At 47.0% G+C, this 21,308-nt stretch overlaps 3 protein-coding genes across 7 annotated transcripts in view; 2 read left to right on the top strand and 1 right to left on the bottom strand.

The window, feature by feature from the left end:
* PLEKHM3 (pleckstrin homology domain containing M3) overlaps positions 1 to 21,308 on the top strand; it is a 159,095-nt gene that overhangs the window by 114,990 nt on the left and 22,797 nt on the right. For all 4 annotated transcript variants that reach the window (XM_083842255.1, XM_083842253.1, XM_083842254.1 and 1 more), the window contains exon 8: positions 500 to 680. In XM_083842255.1, coding sequence (XP_083698381.1) covers positions 500 to 680 — 181 coding nt within the window. The remainder of the gene's footprint in view (positions 1 to 499; positions 681 to 21,308) is intronic.
* FZD5 (frizzled class receptor 5) lies at positions 2,190 to 7,934 on the top strand. The gene has a single exon (XM_083842279.1). It carries the CDS (start codon positions 2,205 to 2,207, stop codon positions 3,933 to 3,935), a length of 1,731 nt encoding a protein of 576 aa, XP_083698405.1. The 5' UTR covers positions 2,190 to 2,204; the 3' UTR covers positions 3,936 to 7,934.
* The window catches only part of CCNYL1 (cyclin Y like 1), a 35,408-nt gene continuing 23,742 nt past the window's right edge, over positions 9,643 to 21,308 (bottom strand). For both annotated transcript variants that reach the window (XM_083842308.1, XM_083842309.1), the window contains exons 8-10: positions 19,405 to 19,571; positions 14,265 to 14,427; positions 9,643 to 11,409 (exon numbers count right to left, since the gene is read on the bottom strand). In XM_083842308.1, coding sequence (XP_083698434.1) covers positions 11,293 to 11,409; positions 14,265 to 14,427; positions 19,405 to 19,571 — 447 coding nt within the window. In that variant the 3' untranslated portion in view covers positions 9,643 to 11,292. The remainder of the gene's footprint in view (positions 11,410 to 14,264; positions 14,428 to 19,404; positions 19,572 to 21,308) is intronic.

The following is a 21,308-nucleotide window of genomic DNA, read 5'->3' as shown; positions in this document are numbered from 1 at the left end:
GGTTATCAGGGGTCACTGCTAATTCGAGCAGCGCCTGAGCTAGCACGGCCTCCAGCTGGGGTGAGTGACAGGCTGCCCGCCAGCACCAGGAGCCCCGAGTCACCTCCCTCCTGGCAGCCTGGGACTTGGCAGCGCCGGCAAAACCGGGATTTGCTGCTCCAAGCAAGAGGGGTCGAGGGCTGGGGCCGGCTCGCGGGTCCTGCAGCAGAGCCGTGGTTCCAGCCCGGCTTGGGTACAGCGAGGTCGCTGCTCCTGGCTTTGTCCCTGCCCGCAGCCTGAGCTGAAAAGCTCCTTGCAGATGTCCGCTGGGTTCTCCAACAAGGGCAAGAGCAACAGCTGGTCTTTGCCAAGGAAGCTCGCTCAGCCCTTCCCTAAAGTGTTTTAAAAGTCACGGTATCCTTCCCAAAAGTAGTTGGTAAACTGTGAATGCTGACAATACAGCAGGGAAAGAACCAAAAGCAGAAGTATTTACCACCTTCTTATTCTCTGTTCCTACCAGAAACTACTGCATCCCAGCTGGAAATGCACCAGTGAGTGAAAGGGGCGTCCGTGAGGACACGCGCTGCCAGCCCCTGCCCCTGTCCTTCGGGCTGGAGCCATCAGCAGGGCCGGGCCAGGCTTCCGAGCAGACCTGTCTGGCATGGTGGAGCTTCATGAACGCCTCTGCACAGGGATTAAAGGTAAAGCAATTTCCTAATAATTTGTAGAGTTTATTAACAATGGCAGAAAGGTCTTAGGGGTGAGAAACACTTTTTCTTTTGTCTCCAGGATTTGGCACGGTAGGTTTTGTGCAGGCGCAGCTTCTGTCACTAATGGTGCTGTATGCACGTACAGCACTGTACTCTCGCACCACACTGTAGAGATGAATAACAAGCCTATCAACTGTACTTGCACTTACACCATATTTAATCCTGTTCTGGTTGCTCTGCTACATATTCATAAAACCAAAAAGGAAACAGAAGCACAGAGCAAGCCAACAGATGTCTACCTGTCTCTTAATTGGATTTTATGTGTCCCCAGTGTAGCAAATGCAGCATTATTTACAGCCAGGCTCTGAGAATTAGATACATCTGGAGGAGAGGCAAAACCTCAACCAGGCTACAAGAGCTGATAGATTAACTGAAATGAAGAGCTGCCCCATTTTCCCCTTCTTCTTATCTGCTCCCTTCCCCCCTACGTACCTGTTCCTCATTGTGTGTCAAATCAAACCAAGATATTGCCCAAGGGAATGATTATAAAAATGAAAAATACCAGCAAAAATGAGAATTTCTGCTCTTGCGGAGCTTCATCAGCGTTTTCTAATTGTACAGCAATGATGATAATAAAAAGGCTGCCCTCTGCTCTCAGCTGTAATTTGGATAATCAACTGAAAGCCATAATGAAACTGTCTGTGATTGCTTTCTGCTGGGCTGCTAGTTCACAGAAACTCATTGTCGAGGAGAATTAAAAGTTATGACTCCTGCTACAGGGATATGCTATTGTGTTTCAGCGGAGCACGTGACTGGTAACGCTGTGCCGTACAGCTTCAGCGCTGGCAAAACTTGCAGCGTAAAGCGAAGTGGTACGGGGACTCACCACAGCTTTGGGTTTGCCTTTTTTTTAAATAAAGTTGTTCAGCTTCAGGGTTGCCAGTGCCAAATGCTGCACACGCCAAGGCCGGGTGCACGTGTAGACACGGAGCGTTTCGGAGGCGGCCGTGAGGTGCGCGGCCTTAAAGCCGCTGAGGACCTTGGCGTGTGGCAGCCGGGGCTGGCGCCGTGCCGGCCGGCAGCCACACCGCGTCCTGCCCGCGGGATGAGCGGCCGGGGAGAAGCCGCCTGGCGGGGGCTGCCCTGCCCCGCTGCCCCCGCTGCCCCCGCCGCCCGCCCGGCCCGAGCAGCGCCGGCCGCCCCGCGGGCTGGGCTCGGGCGGCGGGGCCGGGGCCCGCCGGGGGGCGCTGCCGCGGCGGGGCGGGGGCGGCGGCGGGGCCGGGGGCGGCCCGGGGAGCCCGGCGGGGCGGGCCGGGGCGGGGCCGGGGCGGGGCCGGCGGCGCGGCGCGGCGCGGGGGCTCGCGGCCGCCCCAGAGCGCAGGTGGCGGCGGCGGCGGCGGTCCCGGTCCCGGTCCCGGTCCCGCGGGGCCCCGCTCCCGGCCCCGCTCTCGGCGCGGCGGCGGCGGCAGGGGCAGGCGCCCGGGGCATGCGGCGGCGGTAGGGCGCGGGGCGGCGATGGGCGGCCGGGCTCTGCCGGCGCCGCTGCTGCTGGGGCTGCCGCTGCTGCTGGGGCTGCCGGCGGCGGGGCGCGCCGCTTCCAAGGGGCTGGTGTGCCAGGAGATCACGGTGCCGATGTGCAAGGGCATCGGCTACAACCTCACCTACATGCCCAACCAGTTCAACCACGACACGCAGGACGAGGCCGGGCTGGAGGTGCACCAGTTCTGGCCGCTGGTGGAGATCCAGTGCTCCCCGGACCTGCGCTTCTTCCTCTGCAGCATGTACACCCCCATCTGCCTGCCTGACTACACCAAGCCGCTGCCCCCCTGCCGCTCCGTCTGCGAGCGGGCCAAGGCCGGCTGCTCGCCCATCATGCAGCAGTACGGCTTCGCCTGGCCCGAGAGGATGAGCTGCGACAGCCTGCCGGTGCTGGGGGACACCGAGGTGCTCTGCATGGGCTACAACCACACGGAGGCCACCACCTTGCCGCCTTTCTTCGGGAAGCCCACGCGCCCGGCCAAAGACACAGCCAAAAACCTGACGCCGCTTGGTGGGCAGCGCCCCGGGGGGACGGAGTGCGGGCAGACTTGCAAGTGCAAAGCGCCGCTGATCCCCATCTCCAAGGAGTCCCATCCGCTGTACAACCGTGTAAGGACCGGGCAGGTGGTCAACTGCGCCATGCCCTGCTACCAGCCCTACTTCACCCAGGACGAGAAGACCTTCGCCACCTTCTGGATTGGCCTCTGGTCCATCCTCTGCTTCCTGTCCACCTCCACCACCGTGGCCACCTTTCTCATTGACATGGAGCGTTTCAAGTACCCCGAGCGTCCCATCATCTTCCTCTCTGCGTGCTACCTCTTTGTCTCTGTGGGCTACATCGTGCGGCTGGTGGCAGGGCACGCCAACGTGGCTTGCAATCCCGAGCACCACCACATCCACTACGAGACCACAGGCCCCGCGCTCTGCACTGTGGTCTTCCTTCTCCTCTACTTCTTTGGCATGGCCAGCTCCATCTGGTGGGTCATCCTGTCCCTCACCTGGTTCCTGGCTGCCGGCATGAAGTGGGGCAACGAGGCCATCGCCAGCTACGCGCAGTACTTCCACCTGGCCGCCTGGCTCATCCCCAGCGCCAAGTCCATAGCCGTGCTGGCACTCAGCTCTGTGGATGGTGATCCAGTGGCTGGGGTTTGCTATGTGGGCAACCAGAGCCTGGAGAACCTGCGGGGCTTCGTGCTGGCGCCGCTGGTGGTTTATCTGTTCACTGGCAGCCTCTTCCTGCTAGCTGGCTTCGTCTCGCTGTTCCGCATCCGCAGCGTGATCAAGCAGGGTGGCACCAAGACCGACAAGCTGGAGAAGCTGATGATCCGCATTGGCATCTTCACTGTACTCTACACCGTGCCTGCCACCATCGTCATCGCCTGCTACATCTATGAGCAGCACAACCGGGAGGCGTGGGAGCAGGCGCAGAACTGCTCCTGCCCAGGGGACCCCCACCGCCCCAAGCCTGACTACGCTGTCTTCATGCTCAAGTACTTCATGTGCCTTGTGGTGGGCATCACCTCTGGCGTCTGGATCTGGTCTGGCAAAACGCTCGACTCTTGGAGGCGCTTCACAGCCCGCTGCTGCCGGCCCAGGAAGCCCGCGGCTGCTGCCGCATACGGCGAGGCCAGTCCGGCGCTGGCAGGCAGGACGGTGCTGCCCAGCATGGCCTCCTACCACAAGCAGGTCCCACTGTCCCATGTGTGACCGGAGGGAGCCTCGGTGACCCCAGCCACAGAGGGTTGCAAAGACCCCGTGCCGCAGAAGAGGGAGTGGTGGCACAGCCACCCCTGTGTCCCCAGCCCCGCCGCAGTGGAGCTGCCCAGGACCGAGCGTGTGCCCACGGGGCACGGAACAGCCACAGCCCCGGGCAGGGGCAGGTAGCCCTGTGGCCTCAGGGCAGGTTGTGCTGGTACCAGGGCGCGGGGCAGAGCTGGAGCGGACAGGGCTGGCGGTGGCCCCTATGCTCAGCCGATGACTTGCACTGGCACTGAGCCACTCGCCGGAGCTGGTAGAGCTGGTGGGGGGGGGGGGCGGGGGGGCTGACCCCCACCCTGCTGCACCTGCATCCCCGGGCACAGCTGTGTGTCATGGCAGAGAGGGCTGGGGGCTGGTGCGGGGCTCGGGCAGCAGGATGGGAGCAGGGCTCAGTCCCAGGAGGAGAGGGAGGGAGGGAGGGCGCTGCACAGGCTGGGGGCTACACAGGCGGTGGTGGAACAGGGCTTGGCAAGGAGCTGCCACCTGGCCTCGGGGATGGGCAGGGACAGGGCCCGGCTTGCTGCCACGCAGCCAGGGGCCAGGTGACCCCAGGGTCCCATCCCTGCACGAGTGCATGCCGGCTCCACAGGCAGGGCTGGTGCTGGGGCCACGCCGGCTCGGGTGCTGTGGGAAGGGTGGGCACTGCTCCACGCCTCTGCATTGGGGCGAGCTTCTGGCGTCTCCCTGGCGCTGTGCAGGCTGCCTGGGCTGAGGCGGGGGCCCCAGCACCCTGCCTGCCCGCCCGGGCACGCAGCGCAGCAGCTGCGCGTGGCAGAGCCGGCCATGCTGGGGTGGTTGCGTTTCTGAACCAGGTTGTACATGCATGGGGGTTTTCCGAGGCAGACAGTCATCTGTCTGTCTTGGGAAACAGCTGGGTCTTCTAGCAGCCAGCCAGTTTCACCTCTTGCTGCTTTTTTGAAAGCTATATCTCTGTCAAAGACAGCACCAGGTTCAGGAGTTACCTGTTAATTTAGGAAAGCTCAGCAGAGCACTCGTACGCCTTTCCCCCCAGCTCCACAAGCTTTTTTCGCTTCCCTGGGGTTTGGCAGGAGCAGGGCACTGACAGAAGCAGTGCGTGGCATTAAGCCACCGTGACGGCAGGGCTTCAATAAGTAGGACGCTGAGGGGCCCTGTGTCAACCTCACTAAACAGCAGCGAGGCTGGGGGAGCTCCAGTGGTAGCAGGGGATGAGAGGTGGCTGCAGCTGGCTTCAGCTCCCCTGTGAAAGTACCCGAGGGACTGTTGATTCTTTCCCCCCGCCCTGAACAGCGGTCATGTACGTAACCGCCCAGTGATTACTCTAGTTCTTTTTGCTCTCCTTCAAGCATGGCACTGTGACCCGGCCGCTCGAGCACAGGAGAAAAGCAGCCAGCTTTGCTCCTGTGGGACAGCATGGGTCTGAGGTTGTTCTTGATACCCTCGGACCACTTCGGTCAAGGAGGTTTCCGCCTCATTTTAAAACCAAAGCCCGGGAAGTGAGGGGCCACTCAAATGGCACACCTACTGATAAAGGCACTGCCAGGACACTGCATGCGTGTCCCTGCGGCACTGCAGAGAGCAGCTGGTGGCACAGGGCAGGAGCACTCTGCGGAAACTTTTTAGATGCAGGTATCAGCACTCTTGCGACAGAGGGCTGGCTCGCTCCAGCGTGTTGCAGTACTTCAGCTTGGACAGAATTGCACCATGTTGTTACAAACTGTAAATAGTTGTATTATAGCCTGCTTTGTACATATAGGAGCCGTAGTGAACTTTGATACGGGTTTGGGACAGGTGTGTTCTCAGCAGCGGGCAGGTCAGGTGCAGAGATGCTGTGGGTAGGCTCATGTTGTAATCCCGGGCATTAAATAATTCTAACCTGATCCAATCCACACCTCACTGGACTTGTCTCTTTCTATAGTGCCTTTTGTAGATACAGCTAAACACACACCATGCAATACAATGAACAAAAACATGTCAAAGGTTGTGTTTTGTTTTTTTTAAAGTGTAACTGACTATGTAAATCTTTTTTTTTTTTTTAAAGAGAAAAATTCAAGGTTAGCTGCAAACTGTTGCCTGTTGAAAAATGCAAGACTAATGGCAGGTTAATATAGTCAACTTGTATTTGAACCTGGCTTCTCAGCAACAAATTGAAGGCAGGAGGGAAAGAACGTTGTCTTATGCCCTAAATGCTGTACATAATTTACATCTTGGTTTTGCGTCTTCAGTTACTGATGTTGTTCAACTTTGTTAAAATAACTGTATTATATTTTGTGAAAAGCTGAAGAAATTTTATTCAAAGAGAAGTATAGAGATTAGTTATTTATGAGGAAAAAAAAATGTGTTGTTTTCTTTGCTTCTGCTAGACTGATAATTACCACAAAACCTTACTGTGGGGAAGGAGGAGGAGTGTGCCAGAGGGCTGTGTCGGTCTCATATCAGCAGGGATCGTGTGGAACTTGTGAGGCAACTGCACTGGCACAGTGCAAGACTCATTTGCTAGGTGTGCTGAACCCCACGCAGCTCTGCCCTTGGCATGGGGCTGTCACACACCAGTAGTGCTGGAGGGGAGGCACCCATAAAGGTGTGGTGAGTCCCGACCCGGCGGCAGCAGCCCAGCTCTGCTCTGGGCCTCAGGGCTGCTGTGCTGGCAGCAGGTGCCCACGGCCTCACTGACAGCATTTCCCTGATGGTCCAAGGTCACACCTCACCAGTGGCAGAGGGTTAACGATCAACTTTTATTGGTGTTCTGCAGTTTGCTCAGTATCAGTCCCTCACCCCACACTGAGATCAGGTGCTGAAGAGTTGCCCTTTGGTACATACCAGGCCAAAGGGATGACAGCTCTTAACCAAGTAGGATGTTGCATGCCCATTTAAGTGCCCATGTTGCCATCTGCTGTGCACTCTCCTGTGTTGGGAAGAGCACTCCATGAGGACAGCAAGGGGTTAAGCTGGCTGCGCTGTGACTAATCGTGCAGGACTCTGCTATCTAGTTAGGTGTGTAGGCACACACGGGTCCCACCAGATAGGATCTCTTACCTGGAAGCAGCATTCCAGCGCCCAGCGATAAAACTGACGGAGAGCCGACAGCACAGCCTGACTCACCTGATTCTGCCGTGCTGGTGATCTGCTCCCCGCCCTGCACTCAGCTACAGCCAGAACAGTCAGAGGCTGACTGAGCGAGGAGCTGAAGACACCCATCACCTGCCTCTAGAAATAACACCCTGTTGGCAGCAGCGTTACCACCTTCGCATCCCAGGAAGCCTCCATGTCCTCAGCTCTTCAGTAAATAGACGTTTGGCAGAGCTGCCATCCACTGCCACCTTGAGACAGTGTTTTCAAGCAAGGGAAGGGCCATTACTGCAGGCAGCTGTTCGTGAGCCACCTGCAGGGCTCTGCTCCTGCATGGCAGCACACAGTCCACCCTGACAGTGCTGTGTCACACGCGCATGCTCCATGCCCCATTTGGAAAACTCAGGCTACTCTTGAGGCAGTCGCTGGCTTCCTTTGGAGTTGAACAGTGCAAATGCAGCAAAAGTTCACTTACTTGGTGGTATGGGGAATGACAGTATCTGACAGCACAGAGAGCATGTGTCCTCACAAATGAGGTTCTTATATCACAGGAGCAGTAGGCAATGTGGTGGTTTCTTCTAGAAATGCCTGTCCGCAAAGGCAGCCTCAGACTTCTATTGCAAACAAACCCATGGTCAGTCATGTGCATGCCTTAGCTATTAAACTCGGGGGGTGTGGAGGGGTGTATTAGTACAGCAGTGCATTTATATTCACTTCTGTAGTGTCGCACAGTGCATTTGGTGTGATTGCCTTTTTCCCAGAGAACGTTATGGGAAAGTCAGGCCTAGGCAATGCTGCTGCACTGTTGCACTGCAGGAAAACAGCAGCTCAGGACAGGGCAGCAGCCCTCCCAGTGCTGAGCTCTGAACAGGGCAGGCTGCCCACACATGGCTGCCAGCCCCACTGCACAAGCTCTCACTTCAGTTGCTCTTGTGGCCTCTTCTGCTTGCTCAGGTTAGTCTTGATGCCTATATTCTTATCCAGAAGCAATGTTCTTGACATTTATTCCATCCCTGAAGTGCCTGTCCTCTTAACTGCCAAACCCACACTGAAGTAGTTCTCATAAAATTCCCTTAGAAACAAAATACACAGTCTCCATACACAAAGGTAGAGGCCTGCTGAATCCCAAGGGCCAGATGTAGCCCAGGAACAGTGATTTGCTCCCCATATGGGCAACAAACACACAATGCTCGTATTATTCTTGATGGGCCATGATGTAGCTACTGTCTAAGCAAACTATTTTCCTACCATTTGAGGAGTACTACCCTGGAACTGAATGCAGCCAGAGGTTAGCTCACCACAGATTAAATATTATTAAATATTATTCAGCTGCTGGGTAGCAAGAAACAAGCATTCCTGTCACAAGATACATCCTTCCTGTAGCTGAACAGAGGGAGCAGAGGTAGGTAACATTCACTTTAATTCTACTATGATTCCAATTTTTATTTTGCCTTTGTAAGAACAGAACTGCCAACATATTAATAATAGCGGAAGTTACAGGGTGTCTCCCCACCCCAGTTCAGCTCACAGCAGACCCACCTAAATAGAATTCTCTCTGAAACAGTATCACTGTTCTTCCCCTCAACTGTGCTCTGTTAGTTTTACTTCTTACTGGTTACTTAAGAAATGCTGTAGGTTTGTTTTCCAGGCTCTCTTTCAGATAGACCAGAATGTTAAATGTTAAAGGGAAATGCTGTTCTCCCTCTCTTAAGAGGTCATGTTGTAGTTGAGCTCTATTTAGCGTCTGCCGAACAGATCAAAATCCTATTGACTAAGTGCTCTGGGCTAAGCTACAGAAAAACTGGAGCCAGTTACGGCTCTAGACAAAATTAAGTTATGAGCAGCAGTCTCCTGGAAGACAGAATGCAGAAGCAGCTGTCAGCTTGAGTTGTCATTTACCTGCCAGCCAGATCAGCAGGAAGAGGCTTCATCTCCTTTGGCAAATAGGTAAAGGCCTGCCACAAGTCGCTGCTGTGCACCTTGGAGCTGAATGGCTGTATCTGCAGAAACCATGTGCTAGCCCACAGTGAAGTGAATCCAGACTGACCTCACAAAGTTGAAGGCACCTGGCAGTGCTAAGGAAAGAAAAGCTCATTAGCAATTAGGTCACAAGTCAATCCAGGAGTTGGTCACTCGTAGCTTCCAATTTAGCACAACTCAAGGGAGGACTTAAAAACATAAAATCACCTCCAGACAGATTCGCCCTACTTAAAGGTCATTTATGTGCAAAGAAACTGTCAGTGATTAGTTACTGGAGCAGCCTGAGCCCAATTCCAAGTGGAAGCGACACAGGGGAATAGGTGGGCAGCTACATAAGGCTCCTGCCACTCCTTCAGCTGAAGCCGGCTGCCAGGGCCCTGCCCAATACTGCAGACCGAGCAGCTTGAAGTTGCCAAATGACCTCTGCTGCCGGCTCCAGAGACGTTCACAAGTAACTGCAATAAAATGAACACAACGTGCTGGTACGGGGAAAGGGGAAGGCCCTAATGCACACCACTGATTTCCGCCCCCCTCTTTTTCCATAACTTGAAAGAAACTGCACAGCACCAAATACTTGTGAGGGGAATGAAATCAGACAACTGTACAGAACACACAATTTACCTTTAACTTTAATTAAAATAGAGTTTATTAGCTTTTCTTTTAATACAAACATGAGAAAGGAAAACCACCTGAAGATGTAGCATTATTTTCAAAATTGAATTGTGATCAATACCTGAAGTGCCAAGTTCCATGGATTTGAGAGCCAGGGGTTGGCATATTTGCATACCACAAAAGACTTTATGCATCATTTTAACAGTTGAGTGCAGCCAAACTGATTATTGCACTCAGACACCCCCACTCTCAAAAGTGTATGGACTTGCTATTCAGTGTAAGTTTCTGGACCTTGGCTAGAAGAGTAAGTGCACAGAAACCGTGCCATTTGGAGGGAGATCTGCTCCTAGGACAAACTGCCTAGAATCTATTTGGATCCAAGAAGGGAAGATATTACAAAGACTTGTAACAGGAAGAGTCTAATAATACTTATCCTGTTTAGAGTTCAGGTTCAGAGCCTGAAAGTGAGGTCCCATTCCAAAGTCTCAGAAGGAACAAAACCCAAGCCTCAAGAGCAGTTGCGCAAGATAAAATTCACTTTGGGGAAAAAAAAAAGTTTTAAAGAAATATTTTTGACAATTATCAGTTGAACACTTTTTTTTTTTTTTTTTAAATCTACCCTGTTAGGTAGTCTAGGATTCTCAAACTCATTACTGTCTCATTATGAATGTAAATCCCTCCCAAGAAACAAATACTCAAGGAGAGCCAGATGGATGCACAATATCAGCTTTAGGAACTCCACTGTATATAGCACAAGAGATCTGCAGTAGAACTCGAGAAGCAGTGCTGCACACATGCCATTCACCACTGGATTGCTACACTGTTTGGGATGGTGATGATGTTTCCAGACCAACTTTCTCATTCAATGCCTCAGAAAAATATAAAGATTGCGTCTCTTCCGGAGCAATAATAAGTATTAGAAAATGAGAGAAGCACCATAATTCACAAGAAATGCAGCATGGACCCTATATATTTTAACAATACATAAAACCATCTCTCTGCCCCCAGTCAAAACATTCAAAGTCTCTTGACAATCTCTACTGGAGTGAAGTTGGTGCAGAGCTGGGATTCCTTCCTGCTGTGCAGCTTCTTGGTTATGAACAGATCACCAATAATAGCAGCTTTTAGTAGCCAAACCAGGGAAAAACCATCAACACATGTCTATGCTATTGTTTTCAGCTCCAGAGTGGCTTTATACTTTAAAGAGTCCCATGTTCTGTTTCGTTTTTGTTAACATAACACTGCATTGGCCTGAAATACAAATGCAGTGAGACTCTGGATGACAGGGGAGAGGAGAGAAGAACATTGTAACTATAGTCATGTGGTTAGTGTTTAAATTCTAAAATTTAAAACTACTTATTATTAAAAACCTCAAGAGTTCACAGCTATAGGCCTACATAGTAAGCAAACATCTGTGGGGAAAAGATGGAGACAAGTTTGTTTTTGCACCTCTGGATAAATTAAAAGGAGGAGAGAGTTATTTGATAAAGGTCTTGTCTTTTGCACCAAGTATGCTCCTCAAGCTCTGGGCTCCCTTGGCTAATTTTACCCCTCCTCTCCTCCTTTTGCTGGAAGACACCATCACCGCTGGCTTGTGTGCATGGAGTGGTGGTATTCCTCCGATTGATATGGATGCTGGTTCATGGTGCTGCACCTTTCTCTCTCCTCAGGAGAGGATGGCATTAGAACGGCGGATACCAACTAAATTATCAGCACTGAAAGATCGTCTCATAGCAGCTTTTGACAAGTCTTTGTATTTATCTTCACACAGCCGGGAGATAGCCTGGGTATCATGTTCAGAAACAAAAAGAAAAGTACACATTAGAAAAACTGGAACATTTCAAGGAAGCTTTTACAAGTGTCATACCAACACAGCAGGCACCCTGTAGCTGTGACACTACTAGTTTTTTTTTTTTTTTAAACCAGGAATGACAGTAAATAAGAACTACATTGGAGGGAAAATATTAAGGGGGTCCCTTCCCATGCTAACAAGAATCCCATTCATCTGGAATTAAGACATTAAAAAGGTGAGTGGTTTCCATACCTGAGTATCTTCATTCATCTGCCAGTCTCATTACCTAATGGCAAACTTGGATTCATTTCAGACTTACAAGTTTGTGCAAGTTATGTACAGAAGCGCATCCAGTAGCTAGGTCTGGTGTTTAGGTTTTTAACAGCACAAAAATGCATATAGCAAAATTTTCTCATTTATGAGAAAAAAAGCTCAAGCTAAAATGGTTTCTGCACTTCCTCAAGTACCTTGCCCTTGGCCACTCAGTGAAAAAGCTGTACTAGGACCTCTAGTTTTGCCTTTACTTTCTCTACACCTTCTTCCCCAAGCTGCTCTTCCCAAGATCACTCACGTGATCAAGTCAAGAAGGGAGGGCAGCCCACTGCTCAATGGCACAGCAATAGCCATGGCACTAACACAGCTATTAAGTATCAGCATGTGTGGACAACTTAATATTTAATGGCTTTTCCAGCCACTTACTGGCTTACCTCTGCTCTGCTATTTAGCTAGTCAAGCAGCTTTTATTCAGATGCTGCTTTTCTAGTATCAAGCCAAATTATTTCAATTCTAGTAACACAATTGTCCAGAAAATAATGTGTATCCTCCCCGTAAAGTCTATTTCTGATTGAAGCTTTCAGACATGATCAATGCAAACAAGTAAGGATACCAGTAATAAAAGGCTGAACTGAATTTCAGTCCTGAACATTTACTTCCATTAATTATTTACCACCTATCACCAGATGAACTTTCAGAGTCCTACAATAAGCTACAAGCCTACACCTTCCCTTTAAGGCAGAACCCATTCAGCACAGCCAAGTGTTCTGGAAGTTCAAAAGGTGAAAAGCACTCTGAGCATGAATAAACTCTTAAGTGTATTTTAAAATAATTATTTACATTTATTTCTGCCGACCTTCTGGAGGCATGCATTTGGCTCAAGAGTGGCATTCTTTGAGACACTGGCTGTATGAGCTCCCAGTGCAAGACCAGACAGACTCTCCATCCTGTTCTAATGCTAGCACATCAATCATAAGGCAACCTGTGTTGACATATTTAGCCCCAGTCACCCACATGTTGTAAATCAGTTTTCAGTCCCTGGAATACTAATTCACTGCTTCATAAGGGCTCCTATCAGCTTCTCATGTGCTTCTAACAGAAAGGTAGAATTATAAAGAAGTTTAGCAAATGGTTTAAATATTTATCACGTTTCAGAATTAGAAATCAAAATGCCCTGTGTGTGTGTGTGTGTGCCCTATGTAGGTGTGTTATGGCAAACCACACACCATACTGAAAATTACTCTGGTTTTAAATACCAAGCTCCCAAATGCTAGCAAAGAAGAAACAAAACAGGCTCACAATCTGTAAATCATCCACTTATGCCATAGGCACTGAGCAGTTCAGTAAACAATTTCCTGTGGAATATGAACTGCCCTACAACCACATTTACAATTAGTGACAGTGTTAGCTTAAAGTGCAAGTAACAAGGGTGAGACAAAGCAGAAGAGCTGCATTGCTTAACTTTAAATAGAGGAATTTGTAGACATATCATACCTGTCATTCCAAAGGACCAGGAGGGATCACACTTATTCCCAAAGTTCAACCACTTTGGGATGAAATAAAAAAACTGGCACTTGGCAGAATTATTGGAGGTGGACAATAAAACAATATAAGCCAAGAATACCATAGCACACCCCTTTTTGAAAGGGGTTATGGTATCAGTGTACACAGGGCCTGCATTAATGCCTTTGTTGAAAGGTCAACAAAACAACACACACAGTCATCAATTAAACCTGGACAGATGAAAGGTTGCACTGATCCAACAAGAAATTTTGCCTGGGAACCCGGGCAGTTTAGATATTTTCAAAGTATCTTTTATATATATATTCACCAGCAAGGAATAAAGTCTGACACTGCAAAAGGTCTTTAAAACAAGCCTTCATATGAAGGAATGCTGTGGGGACTTGCAGCAGGGCAGCCTTCTCCATTTAGCAAAAAGGGTCAGTAATATATATTTATACTCCTCTGGACATGCTGAAGTATTCCTAAGAAGCAGCTATTCCAAAAGTTTGTCTTAAAGCAACATTTCTTTGGAAGTGTGAGGTTCTAAAGACTGCGAAAAGAAACATACTATTTCTGCAGCTGTCCCTCTAACAAATGGTTTATTAAACCATGAGAGCAGTAAGAGCACTCCCTCTAAATCTAAAAGCAGCTGTGCAGTGGGATGCAGTGGGAAACCTTCAGCTGGTAGTATTTAGAAAGGTCCAAGTGTGACTGTCTCTAGGTGCTTGGAATACTGACTGTGACCAGGGAAGGACAGACAATCCATTACATATGACACTAATCCTTTCAATCTTCAGTAGCCTAGCTGAACTATGGTTCCAAAAATCCATTTTATTTAGTGATCTGCTAGACTTCCATGATCTCTGTTCCCTTCCCTTCCTCAGAATACTAGTTTAGCCTAGGCACGGTTTTAAAAGCGCTAACTGTAGTTATAAAGGGGTTAAATTAGCCTGTAATACACTAATCTAAAAGCTTTTTAGTTTTTCTAACTGCCACTTAATATGATTAGCAACAGATGCTCTTACTACACACACACACAGTCCCCTGCTCAGCCAACCTCAGACGATTACCTCCAGTTTCTGTGCTCTCTCTTTACTAAGAGGCTCCAGCAGAAAGCTCAGGTTATTGTCATCTGCTAGGGAGCGGAGATCGAAGTAGTATTTGGCGTAAACACTGGCAGGAACATTGATATTAAACTGCAGTAGCTCCAAGAAGTGTCTTTCCATCTCATTCCTAGGAGGCAGAAAACAAAGGAAAAAAAAGATTGTTTCAGCTGGCAGAAAATTCTGAGGAGACCTCAAGCTAGTTTTTAGAACCAGTAACTTTGAAATAGTCATTGAGAGGCCTGCATTATTAGTTTCAAGAGACAGTTCATTCACTGGTGCTCAAAACAAGGTGCAGCTTTTGAGTCCTGGCACCTTCAGCTAAGAGAGAAAGGTAGTGCCCTGTCGTGCACTCGCTCGGCTGACCAGGAGGCTCATTCTTCGGAGTTCCATTAGTGCAGCTGTACAATTCATGCGCCATTCTCACTCTCTTGTACGGCCCCACACTATAGTGATCAGATGAAAGGAATGATGTATGCTGTTTATTAGCTCTGAAGAACTTGCAGACATTTTCACCAGGCTGATAACAGGAAGGGGGTTTATTGAAGTAGAGGCGGACTAACAAAAGGAGTAGGCAGATCACCACGGCAACAAATGGATCTATGAAGAGCTGCTGCTATTATCTCACAGAAAAAAGCCTCTTGAAGCAACATGGATTCATCTCCAATAAATAAATAAATAAGCAGCATTAGGTGGGAGAAGGAATTTTCTCCTCAATAGCATTAGGCAGGATAACAAAGTACTGTGTCAAAGGGCACTGTCCAGTTTTTACTCACTCGTCTATTTTCACTGGGCAAAATATTTGGAGGAAAGTGGGAAAAGAGCTGTGACATAAAAAAGGCTGTTTCAGCTACTGTACTGTGGTCAAGTGAATCAGAGATGTTCTACAGAAGAAAAGCTTTTTTTTTTTAAATAAACAAACCAACCTGGGCGAACAGGGTGGTACCCAAACCAAGCAATTCAACACTAAGTCACAGCGACTGTTCCTACTGGTAACAGACCTTTATCTATAGGATGTAGCAACTGTGTACGTAAAGCGTAAATACACCAGGAGATACGTTGCACAAATTCAGTGCCAAGGCTGTTCTTGCTTTTTGGGAGCTTTTAAAATTGATGTTTTACCTGTCAGGGAAGAAATAAATGAAGGAATCATCCAGGTTGTGTCCTGTATTGGATGGTGGGTCTCAATATCAATAGCAGCTTTGTGCTTGTTTTTAGCACAGTGGACTTGAGCACCATTGAACCTAGTGCCAAAATTAATTTCCTGTTCATATGGTCATAAGCCTATAGAAATGTAAATCAGATAATGTTTTGATGATCAGCTGATCAGAGCTTGATTTACCCTGTGAATAAATGCTCTTCACTGCCCCTTTTGTACTCACTACACTAATACATTGTAATTGTATAAAAATACAATTCTTCATTGGATTAACAAGACTATTAATAGTGGTTTAAAACCTGGGAAAGCATAATGCCCATGTGTTTTCTATGCCTTATTTACAAATATATGTAGCCGAAAGAATGAACAGCATGTGTCCCCTTAACAAGTAATCACAGCAAGATTAGCAGCTGCACAGTTAATTTTTCAGTGATTATGGATTCACTCTCATCAAAGCAAGCAAGTTTTGACAAAGGATGACTTCCAAATATCAGTTTAATTTCCTTTGATTTTTTCCATTAGAAGTAAGCAAGCAAAACCAAAACAAGCCAAACCAAAACACAAAAACAACAACAACAAAAAAAAACACTACAACCCAAAAGACATTTTCAGTTAAAAACAAACAAAAACTTTGCTTTGGTCAAAGGAGAAATGGCTTGTGGTAGGAAAAAAGGAAGATGAGCACTTTATCTATCTTGAGTGGAAGGAAGCTAAGGCAAATTAATTCATCTGTGACTCACGAGGCCAGTAGCACACATTCTTTAGCAAATCACAGAATCATGAATGGTTTTGGTTAAAAGGTACCTTAAAGATCATCTAATTCCAGTCCCACTGCCATGGGCAGGGACACCTCCCACCAGACCAAGTTGCCCAAAGCCCCATCCAGCCTGGCTTTGAATGCTTTCAGGGATGGGGCATCCACAGCTTCTCTGGCCAACCTGTGCCAGTGCCTCACCACCCTTTGAGTGAAGATTTGAGTGAAGAATTTTTGTAACGCCTAATCTAAATCTCTCCTCTTTTAGTTTAAAACCATCCCCCCTTGCCCAATCACTCCACTCCCTGACAAAGCATCTTCCTCCAGCTTTCCTGTAGGCCCCCTTTAGGTACTAGAAGGCCGCTGCTATAAGGTCTCCTTGAAAGCTTCTTTTCTATTGGGGCTGAACATCCCCAGCTCCCTCAGCCTGTCTCCATAGGAGAGGTGCTCCAGCCCTCTGATGATCCTCGTGGCCTTCCTCTGGACTCATTCCAATATGTTCCTGTCCTTGTGCTGAAGGCCTCAGAGCTGAATGCAGGGCTCCAGATCTGCTCTCATGAGAGCAAACTTTAATACACACATAGTCTCTCTGACAGCCACACAGCTCACTGCTAGCAGAGGTGTGAGATGAGGCTGCAGAACGAGTGCCTTTAAGCAGCAAGGGGTGTTTGGTGAGGATGAGCTGCACCTACCCTGCCTTTAGAAGAGGTGTCTGCCTATGGTCCCATGGCTTGTGCAGATGTGTACATACACAGACGCACATGCATGCAAGTTGGTTGACCTGAAACTGATATAAATCCTTTTGCCAGTTTCAAACTGGTGTAAATCCCAGGCTTGACTTGCAGTGGCTAAACAAGAGTACGCATTAAGTTAGTAAGATCCTTCTAGATATTTCAAGCAAAGAGGAAAATTCACAAATAAAACTTGATACCAGTCCCTGTAGACAGACCTTTACTGCAACAGGAATGACCCACCTAGTAGAGTCTACAAGTGACCTGTAGTTCAGGAGCTGCTGGGGCTTGGGGCGATTCTCCCACCACCACACACACACACCCCTGACAGCATCATCAGCCATCTCCAACATTAGAATGCAACCATGCCTGAAATCTTCTGCCAACTTTTCTCTCAGAAATGCTTGTACTCAAAATAACTACTGCTCACCATCAGGTGGCTAGTTTAAAGAAGGCAGCGTTAAAAGCTTAAAACTCAGTTTTGCTGCCTAGTCTAAGCACTTTTCCAAGGTCCTGATTGTGGTGATGTTGCCCAATCCAGGAGCAGTGAACTCTGCCCAGCTGCATCAGCACAGGGCCTAACTGGAACCCCTGGCCACTATCAGAAAGGGGTTGTACAGTTTCTGCCCATACCTAAATTCAAAGGTCTAAATCATTTCAAATGAGATTACAAAATTCCCATCTTCAAGTTGGGGAGGAAAAAACAAAAGCCTAAATTCTGTCTTTTTTTTTTTTCCCTTAGCACCATCACTGCTTTGAAAATGTAAGTACTGAGAATTTCAGGAGACCCAGCACTGGCTATAGAGAATAAACATCCTGCTTGTTACAGATATTTTCAGTGCTATCAATTTGATTTTTCCCAAATAGGGCTAGAAGAAGGGACATCAAAAAGAGCAAGATGTATACTCCAGCACTCCTAGCATCACTGACCCCACTTCAGCCATCTCAGAGTTATTTGCAGCAATGCTTCAAGTATGTTCCTCAGATAGATGAGCACTCTGAGCCAGGTTGAGTGAAGATGTACATTGTATAAAATCACTAATTATGCTTTCCAGAAAGCAGGCTGGCACAGCCCTGCTTTTGGAGACAAAGAAGTCTCAGGCAAGGGGTATGCATAAAACAAGATACTATGTTTGCTGTTGATATTTGCAAAACAAAATAATTTGAAACACAAGAACTGTTTTGTTGAAGAAAACTCCTGTATTTTTAGATATTTCCTACCCTCCTCCCCCCCAGAAAAGCAACAAAACTGGATATTCCTCCTACTAAAGGAATTTATCCTAGATAGATATTTACTTACGGTATTTTAAACATTATCTCTATGCTGAATCCAGGGAAGAAAGCTTTGGACGAGAACAGAGTATATAACTTAAGTAGCCTACCAGTGCTGTGTAAGAACTGCTACCACCTCAGTCTTCTCTTGTACTAGAACTGACTTTACTACATAGGCCTGGACACAGTCACAGCACAACAGCACGATGAAACTCAAAAATGGACAGAGCATTTCACAAAGTTTATTAAAGCCAGAAAGTGTGATATTAAGCTAGTTTTTTATGATTTCTACCACCATGATAAAGAAAATGCAGGAGGAGGTTGGCTAGAAGAATTAAAAGTGTTGACGTCTCAAAGCTCTCAGAGAGAGCTTCGCAAGAAGGAATTTAACAAAATCTTATGGGCCAAATCCACTCCACATAAACACACCTCCAGCCTGTAGTGTGGGCCCACAGCCACAAGGATGAACATTCTCTGAAACTGCAGGGCTTAAAGCTGAATACAGCAGGAGGAGAGTGGATTCAAAATTTTTGAAAAAATGATCCAGTATCTGAGACAAGAACATATACAAGAAACTATACAAGAAACAGCTTTACATAAACAAGGAGTGGTAAGACTGAGAAATTTGTTCTCAGCAATGTGGTCAAGTTTATGAATTCACCCAAAGAGGAAGACCTGTAGCAGCAGCTGGATGCAACACACGCAACCATAGATACCAACGGAAATGACACGTCTGCCACCTTGAAATACTTAAATGTTTGCTCCTACATCTAGCCAATGCTTAAGTCACAAGTGACAACTTACCTTGCAATTTTTCAAATTCTAAAACAGAAAAGGCAAGGAACAAGTTTAGTTCTAACAGTTTTTTTTGTTTTTGTTTTTTCAAAAAGACTATTGGTAAGAATAAAAATAGGGCACTTTAAAGTTAGGCAAAGCAGCCAGTCCCATGGCTCACCACTGGAGGAAAAAGGTTAAAAGAAAACTGATTTTGAAGTTACTCAGCCCAGTAGTCAGAAATAATAAAACAGATTTGTCTCAAAGTAAGGTTAATCCAAGTTTCCTAGGTTAAAAAAGGGAATGAGGCCTGACACCAGTTATGCATCATAGCACCAGAGAGACATTTTTTCAGTAAGGCACGATCACAAAAATTACCATTCTGAAAGCACAGATTAGTCAAACCTTGCAACTTACATGTCCTCAACAGTAATGTCCTTCAATATTTGGCAATAATCCACATTCCAAACAGCCTGATCATCCCAGACTTTAGAAGCCAGCAGAATAGCTCCTAAGACTATCCTCTTCCAGTTACTAGGGCAGATGTCAATCTCTGCATAGGTTAAAAGCCTTTCCAAATAAACCTATAAAAAAAAAGTTTTACATGTGTAATTAAGATCTAGAGCCGAGTTCTGACTAGCATGCTTGACTGATCGAATACACAAGTATATTTTATCCCATTACAACTAAGTGTATAAAAGTAAGTATTGGTGGGTAACTACTTACACTTTAGAATCCCAGCTTTCAAGAGTTACAGGTTCGTTTCTTTATTTATTGAAAAAATGTGAACTGGACCACCAAGATATAAAATAAAGATACTGAAGAATCAGTTCTGAGCAGCGAGTACTACTGTTACAGTGAAACACTGCTAAGAGTTCTTTCAGTCAGTCACTGACAGGGCCTATTAGTGCCTACCTAGGAAAGTAAATCAACACCACTCTAGCCTTTATCATGGTTAAGGTTCAGCACTTGCAGCTTAACAGGAAGTACTAAAACCTGCATTGTGATCTATAGTCTTTGGACAAAGATGCATTAATTGATAACTCTCCACAACGAAAGACATCATAGTACTATTTTTACTTCATCCTCTAAGGAACAGACTTAATTCCTTCACATACAACAACGTCATCCTCCACTTTCATCTACATCACCAACTGCTAGATAGTGAGATATCCAAGTTCAAAGGTATGTTAATGTATTTTACTCATTGTTCCCATGCAATCTCAAATTAGCCCAAAGATATCGGAGCAATGCCTTCCTTAAAAGTTTTCTACTGTTTAACACTCCTGTAATGGTCTATGAACTAAATAACCAGCACTTTGAAATTTGAATATTACATTATATATAATATTTTATATATATATATATATACACACACACACACACTATATTTTGAATATAGATTGTTTTTGATGTTGCATTCCCTAAACCTGGTGGGTGCAGGAAGCTGTTGTATAGGCCCAATGGCAGGATCAATACCTATTACCAGGGTCTCCTTATGCTTTCTTCCCGTCCTTTGCTTGTAGCCTTCAAGTGGACTAAAAGTGTTCCTATAATAACAGAGCCATCTAGTGGTAAAGTCCACTTTACAAAACAAGTATTTTTTGTTAAATATTTCAGCTGGCTAGATTGCCTGGGGTTATTTACCATCTTATTCTGTCAAATTGTTTGTATATCTTTGGAAAAGCAAAAACCTCAAACTACTCTCAGAGTTTCAACAGCTCTAACTACATAGCCCTTTTAATTAGCTTATTTACTTAATAAAGAGTCCTTAAAGCTGAGTCTACTTAGTTGTCACATTGTCTTTTGGTGACAATTCTTTTCTGTTCTCCTTTCAAATTGTTTAGCAGTCAGAAGCCACAATGAAGACTGAAGCCTAGTATGCAACAAAGTGCAGAGTTTATGCAGAGTTTAAGAGATCTTCTAATGCTGTGATTATACAGGTTGTGTTTTTTTCCACTTTACGTACTTATATGTATACACCTGCATGTGTGTGCACGTGTATTCACACATGTATACATGCAGACAAACATAAATGTGTGCGCATAAAGAAAATCATCAGTATCATCATTTTTCTTAATCCCATCTCTCTTTTGGAAAGCAAACACCTGTAGTGAAATTACTTTCTTTTACAAGTATTCTTAAGTTCCAAGTATGTCCACATCATCTGGGGAAAAAGGTCCAAAAAAAAAAAAGAGAAAAAGGGGGCAGATAGAGAGGTGGCAATGACTGAAGGACGTAATAATGAGAAAGTTCATCTTATGGAATTCCTGCAGTATTGATCCTTAACCCCTTAGGGCATGTTATTTGTGCACTGTTCT

Source organism: Anser anser (assembly GCF_964211835.1).
Source record: "Anser anser genome assembly, chromosome: 6".
Taxonomy (NCBI): Eukaryota; Metazoa; Chordata; class Aves; order Anseriformes; family Anatidae; genus Anser; species Anser anser.
This window is presented reverse-complemented; position numbering and strand designations above follow the sequence as displayed.

Bases quoted from the DNA above. Each gene is read 5' to 3' on its own strand.
- FZD5 (XM_083842279.1), top strand. From the start codon at position 2,205: ATGGGCGGCCGGGCTCTGCCGGCGCCGCTGCTGCTGGGGCTGCCGCTG.